The sequence below is a fragment of the Oncorhynchus mykiss genome, chromosome 15 (assembly GCF_013265735.2).
Source record: "Oncorhynchus mykiss isolate Arlee chromosome 15, USDA_OmykA_1.1, whole genome shotgun sequence".
Classification (NCBI taxonomy): domain Eukaryota; kingdom Metazoa; phylum Chordata; class Actinopteri; order Salmoniformes; family Salmonidae; genus Oncorhynchus; species Oncorhynchus mykiss.
In genome coordinates, this window is record NC_048579.1 from 79,266,117 (window position 1) to 79,273,616 (window position 7,500).

Sequence of the window (7,500 nt, forward strand, 5' to 3'; positions counted from 1 at the left end):
AGATGTGGTATTAACTATGAGAAGACAGATGTGGAGTTTAACTATGAGAAGACAGAAGGATCAGATGTGGTATTAACTATGAGAAGACAGATGTGGTATTAACTATGAGAAGACAGATGTGGTATTAACTATGAGAAGACAGATGTGGTATTAACTATGAGAAGACAGATGTGGTATTAACTATGAGAAGACAGAAGGATCAGATGTGGTATTAACTATGAGAAGACAGATGTGGTATTAACTATGAGAAGACAGATGTGGTATTAACTATGAGAAGACAGATGTGGAGTTTAACTATGAGAAGACAGAAGGATCAGATGTGGTATTAACTATGAGAAGACAGATGTGGTATTAACTATGAGAAGACAGATGTGGTATTAACTATGAGAAGACAGATGTGGAGTTTAACTATGAGAAGACAGAAGGATCAGATATGGTATTAACTATGAGAAGACAGAGGGATCAGATATGGTATTAACTATGAGAAGACCGATATGGTATTAACTATGAGAAGACAGAAGGATCAGAAGTGGTATTAACTATGAGAAGACAGATGTGGTATTAACTATGAGAAGACAGAAGGATCAGATGTGGTATTAACTATGAGAAGACAGATGTGGTATTAACTATGAGAAGACAGATGTGGTATTAACTATGAGAAGACAGAAGGATCAGATGTGGTATTAACTATGAGAAGACAGATGTGGTATTAACTATGAGAAGACCGATATGGTATTAACTATGAGAAGACAGAAGGATCAGATGTGGTATTAACTATGAGAAGACAGATGTGGTATTAACTATGAGAAGACAGAAGGATCAGATGTGGTATTAACTATGAGAAGACAGATGTGGTATTAACTATGAGAAGACAGAGGGAACTATCTGCTGTGTCTCTCCAGACCCAGTGGTAATAGAGTTGGTGTTTGATCCTCATTTCTTTGCTAATTGAGTCAGTTTGTATTGAAACGTACTCATAAGTGTCCAAACACACATGTTATATCCCAGTGTGTAGGACACACAGCTGAAGCTGAATGCTGACCATCACAACCATTAGTCTCACTGTTGTTGTCATCCCTGAGAGAGGTGTCTTATTAAAAAGTCTGACACTATTAAAGAACAATTCTTATCCTCCTCCTCTCTCCCCTCCTCTACACTCTCCTCTTTTCTCTCCCCCTTCCTCTCCTCTCTCCTCTCCTCTCACCATCCTCTCCTTTCTCTCCTTCCTCTCTCCCCTCCTTTCCTCCCTCCCCTCCTCTCCTCTCTTCTCTCCCCATTCCTCTCTTCTCTCCTCTCTTCTCTTCTCTCCCCCTTCTCTTCTCTCCTCCTCTCTCTCCCCTCCTTTCCTCCCTCCCCTCCTCTCCTCTCTCCCCTTTCCTCTCTTCTCTCCTCTCTTCTCTTCTCTCCCCCTTCCTCTCTTCTCTTCTCTCCTCTTACCCTTCCTCTCTCCTCTCCTCTCCCCTGCTCTCCTCTCTCCATCCTCTCCTTTCTCTCCTTCCTCTCCCCTCTCTCCCCTCCTCTCTTATCCCTCCTCCCTCCTCTCTCCTCTCCCCTGCTTCCCTCTCTCCTCTCTTCTCTCCTCACCCCACCTCTCCTCTCTCTCCCCTGCTCTCTGCTCTCCTTTCTTCTCTCCCCTTACTCTCTCTTCTCTCCCCCTCTCTTCTCTTCTCTCCCCATTTCCTCTCTCCTCTCCCCTGCTCTCCTATCCCCTGCTCTCCTCTCTCCTCTCCTCTCCTCTCCTCTCCTCTCTCCTCCTCTCCTCCTCTCCCCCCTCCCCTCCTCTCCTCTCCCCTGCTCTTCTCCTCTCCCTTCCCTTCCCCTCCCCTCCCCTCCTCTCCTCTCCTCTCCTCTCCTCTCCTCTCCTCTCCTCTCCTCTCCTCTCCTCTCTCCCCTCCCCTACTTCTCTCCCCTCCCCTGCTTCTCTCCCCTCCCCTGCTCTCCTCCTCTCCTCTCCCCTCCCCTCCCCTCCTCTCCTCCTCTCCTCTCCTCTCCTCTCCTCTCCTCTCCTCTCCTCTCCTCTCCTCTCCTCTCCTCTCCCCCCCTCCTCTCCTCTCCTCTCCTCTCCTCTCCTCTCCTCTCCTCTCCTCTCCTCTCCTCTCCTCTCTCCTATCTCCCCTCCCTTCCCCTCCTCTCCTCTCCTCTCTCCCCTCCCCTCCCCTCCTCTCCTCTCCCCTCCTCTCCTCTCCCCTCCCCTCCCCTCCTCTCTTCTCCGTCTCCTCCTCTCCTCTCCTCTCCCCTCCCCTCTCCCCTCCCCTCCCCCCTCCCCTCTCCCCTCTCCCCTCCCCTCCCCTCCTCTCTTCTCCGTCTCCTCTCCCCTCTACTCTCCCCTCTCCTCTCCCCTCTCCTCTCCCCTGCCCTCCTCTCCTCTCCTCTCCCCTGCTCTCCTCTCTTCTCCGTCTCCAGCTTCAGAAGACTCTGTCAGAGCTGGATGAAGATGATCCGTGTTATGAGTTCCGCCGGGAGCGTTTCACGGTTCACAGGACTCACCTCTATTTCCTTCACTACGAATATGAACCCAGCACGGACCACACAGACGTTACACTGGTGGCACAGCTCTCCATGGACAGGTAGGAAGACAGACCTTACACACAGCTCTCCATGGCAGGTAGGAAGACAGACCTTACACACAGCTCTCCATGGACAGGTAGGAAGACAGACCTTACACACAGCTCTCCTTGGACAGGTAGGAAGACAGACCTTACACACAGCTCTCCATGGACAGGTAGGAAGACAGACCTTACACACAGCTCTCCATGGCAGGTAGGAAGACAGACCTTACACACAGCTCTCCATGGACAGGTAGGAAGACAGACCTTACACACAGCTCTCTATGGACAGGTAGGAAGACAGACCTTACACACAGCTCTCCATGGACAGATAGGAAGACAGACCTTACACACAGCTCTCCATGGACAGGTAGGAAGACAGACCTTACACACATCTCACTATGGACAGGTAGAAAGACAGACCTTACACACAGCTCTCTATGGACAGGTAGGAAGACAGACCTTACACACAGCTCTCCATTGACAGGTAGGAAGACAGACCTTACACACAGCTCTCTATGGACAGGTAGGAAGACAGACCTTACACACAGCTCTCCATGGACAGGTAGGAAGACAGACCTTACACACAGCTCTCCATGGACAGGTAGGAAGACAGACCTTACACACAGCTCTCTATGGACAGGTAGGAAGACAGACCTTACACACAGCTCTCCATGGACAGGTAGGAAGACAGACCTTACACACAGCTCTCCATTGACAGGTAGGAAGACAGACCTTACACACAGCTCTCTATGGACAGGTAGGAAGACAGACCTTACACACAGCTCTCCATGGACAGGTAGGAAGACAGACCTTACACACAGCTCTCCATGGACAGGTAGGAAGACAGACCTTACACACAGCTCTCTATGGACAGGTAGGAAGACAGACCTTACGCACAGCTCTCCATGGACAGGTAGGAAGACAGACCTTACACACAGCTCTCTATGGACAGGTAGGAAGACAGACCTTACACACAGCTCTCCATGGACAGGTAGGAAGACAGACCTTACACACAGCTCTCCATGGACAGGTAGGAAGACAGACCTTACACAAAGTTCTCCATGGACAGGTCCTGTCAGTCATGTGTCTGTAGCTCTGGGGACAGTAGGGGACAGAAGACAACAGTAGGACAAGTCTACTCTGGGGACAGTAGGGGACAGAAGACAACAGTAGGACAAGTCTCTGTATCACTTTGTATTAAACATGGACCCTTACGACAAGGGACACGTCCACAGCTGGTTTTACGAGGAGGGAGGGAGGGAGGGAGGGAGGGAGGGAGAGAGGGAGAGAGGGAGAGAGAGAGATGTTTGTTCAGGCAGTATTTCTGTAAACAAAACATAGATCTTCTAAAACAGAATCAAAGGCTGTTGTTTGAAACTGCTACAGCTGTAACCTCTGACCCTCACGGAAGTACAGGACTCTACAGCCGTCAGACTAATCTGACAGCACACAGCTAGGTCTGTAGCAGCTGCACCTCCAGCATTTTAATCTGTAGCTGTGTCTGGCTGTCTGTGTGTGTCTGTACGTGCGTGTGTAGGTGCACGTGTGTGTGACCCAGTTGTGAGAGGAGCTGGAGGTCCCACTTGTCTGGAAAAGTTATGAACGTCTTTATGAGGATACTTCATTACTGATGTTTACAACAACAGCAACAACAACAACAACAATGACATCATACTCTGATATAGACTGATGTTTACAACAACAACAATGACATCATACTCTGATAGAGACTGATTTAAAAGCAGTGACATCATACTCTGATAGAGACTGATTTAACCACAGCAGTGACATCATACTCTGATAGAGACTGATTTAACCACAGCAGTGACATCATACTCTGATAGAGACTGATTTAACCACAGCAGTGACATAATACTCTGATAGAGACTGATTTAACCACAGCAGTGACATCATACTCTGATATGGACTGATTTAACCACAGCAGTGACATCATACTCTGATATAGACTGATTTAACCACAGCAGTGACATCATACTCTGATAGAGACTGATTTAACCACACCAGTGACATCATACTCTGATAGACTGATTTAACCACAGCAGTGACATCATACTCTGATAGAGATTGATTTAACCACAGCAGTGACATCATACTCTGATAGAGACTGATTTAACCACAGCAGTGACATCATACTCTGATAGAGACTGATTTAACCACAGCAGTGACATCATACTCTGATAGACTGATTTAACCACAGCAGTGACATCATACTCTGATAGACTGACTTAACCACAGCAGTGACATCATACTCTGATAGAGACTGATTTAACCACAGCAGTGACATCATACTCTGATAGAGACTGATTTAACCACAGCAGTGACATCATACTCTGATAGAGACTGATTTAACAACAGTAGTGACATCGGTATGCAGCCATCACTGCATTATAAACTCCATTACAGCCATCACTGCATTATGAACTCCATTACAGCCATCACTGCATTCTAAATCCCATTACAGCCATCACTGCATTATAAACTCCATTACAGCCATCACTGCATCATAAACTCCATTACAGCCATCACTGCATTATCAACTCCATTACAGCCATCACTGCATTATAAACTCCATTACAGCCATCACTGCATTATAAACTCAATTACAGCCATCACTGCATTATCAACTCCATTACAGCCATCACTGCATTATAAACTCCATTACAGCCATCACTGCATTATAAACTCCATTACAGCCATCACTGCATTATAAACTCCATTACAGCCATCACTGCATTATAAACTCCATTACAGCCATCACTGCATTATAAACTCCATTACAGCCATCACTGCATTATAAACTCCATTACAGCCATCACTGCATTATAAACTCAACTCCATTACAGCCATCACTGCATTATCAACTCCATTACAGCCATCACTGCATTATAAACTCATCTCCATTACAGCCGTCACTGCATTATAAACTCCATTACAGCCGTCACTGCATTATAAACTCCATTACAGCCGTCACTGCATTATAAACTCCATTACAGCCATCACTGCATTATAAACTCATCTCCATTACAGCCATCACTGCATTATAAACTCCATTACAGCCATCACTGCATTATAAACTCCATTACAGCCATCACTGCATTATCAACTCCATTACAGCCATCACTGCATTATAAACTCCATTACAGCCATCACTGCATTATAAACTCCATTACAGACATCACTGCATTATAAACTCAATTACAGCCATCACTGCATTATAAACTCCATTACAGCCGTCACTGCATTATAAACTCCATTACAGCCATCACTGCATTATAAACTCCATTACAGCCGTCACTGCATTATAAACTCCATTACAGCCGTCACTGCATTATAAACTCCATTACAGACATCACTGCATTATAAACTCAATTACAGCCATCACTGCATTCTAAATCCCATCACAGCCATCACTGCATTATAAACTCCATTACAGCCATCACTGCATTATAAACTCCATTACAGCCATCACTGCATTATAAACTCCATTACAGCCATCACTGCATTATAAACTCCATTACAGACATCACTGCATTATAAACTCAATTACAGCCATCACTGCATTATAAACTCCATTACAGCCGTCACTGCATTATAAACTCCATTACAGCCATCACTGCATTATCAACTCCATTACAGCCATCACTGCATTATAAACTCCATTACAGACATCACTGCATTATCAACTCCATTACAGCCATCACTGCATTATAAACTCCATTACAGACATCACTGCATTATCAACTCCATTACAGCCATCACTGCATTATAAACTCAACTCCATTACAGCCATCACTGCATTATAAACTCCATTACAGCCATCACTGCATTATAAACTCCATTACAGCCATCACTGCATTATAAACTCCATTACAGCCATCACTGCATTATAAACTCATCTCCATTACAGCCATCACTGCATTATAAACTCCATTACAGCCGTCACTGCATTATAAACTCCATTACAGCCATCACTGCATGATAAACTCCATTACAGCCATCACTTCTCTAGTAATATTAGTCCTGTCTGAATAGGATTTATTACAGCATCATAACCCCCTGTGGGTTGTTGACTGAACTATGAAACACTATCTAGGGAATAGGGTGCTATGGGTCCTGGTCTAAAGTAGTGCACTATCTAGGGAATAGAGCCCTCTGGGTCCTGGTCTAAAGTAGTGCACTATCTAGGGAATAGGGTGCTATGGGTCCTGGTCTAAAGTAGGGCACTATCTAGGGAATAGGGTGCTATGGGTCCTGGTCTAAAGTAGTGCACTATCTAGGGAATAGGGTGCTATGGGCCCTGGTCTAAAGTAGTGCACTATCTAGGGAATAGAGCCCTCTGGGTCCTGGTCTAAAGTAGTGCACTATCTAGGGAATAGAGCCCTCTGGGTCCTGGTCTAAAGTAGTGCACTATCTAGGGAATAGGGTGCTATGGGTCCTGGTCTAAAGTAGTGCACTATCTAGGGAATAGAGCCCTCTGGGTCCTGGTCTAAAGTAGTGCACTATCTAGGGAATAGAGCCCTCTGGGTCCTAGTCTAAAGTAGTGCACTATCTAGGGAATAGGGTGCTATGGACCCTGGTCTAAAGTAGTGCACTATCTAGGGTATAGGGTGCTATGGGTCCTGGTCTAAAGTAGGGCACTATATAGGGAATAGGGTGCTATGGGTCCTGGTCTAAAGTAGTGCCCTATATAGAGAATAGAGCCCTCTGGGTTCTGGTCTAAAGTAGTGCACTATCTAGGGAATAGAGCCCTCTGGGTCCTGGTCTAAAGTAGTGCACTATCTAGGGAATAGGGTGCTATGGGCCCTGGTCTAAAGTAGTGCACTATCTAGGGAATAGAGCCCTCTGGGTCCTGGTCTAAAGTAGTGCACTATCTAGGGAATAGAGCCCTCTGGGTCCTGGTCTAAAGTAGTGCACTATCTAGGGAATAGGG

The 7,500-nt window shown here is 46.0% G+C and overlaps 1 protein-coding gene across 3 annotated transcripts in view; it reads left to right on the forward strand.

The window, feature by feature from the left end:
- Positions 1–7,500, forward strand: part of LOC118938872 (LARGE xylosyl- and glucuronyltransferase 1) — a 144,569-nt gene that overhangs the window by 117,652 nt on the left and 19,417 nt on the right. For all 3 annotated transcript variants that reach the window (XM_036945470.1, XM_036945471.1, XM_036945472.1), the window contains one exon: positions 2,404–2,567. In XM_036945470.1, the coding sequence (XP_036801365.1) occupies positions 2,404–2,567 (164 nt within the window). The remainder of the gene's footprint in view (positions 1–2,403; positions 2,568–7,500) is intronic.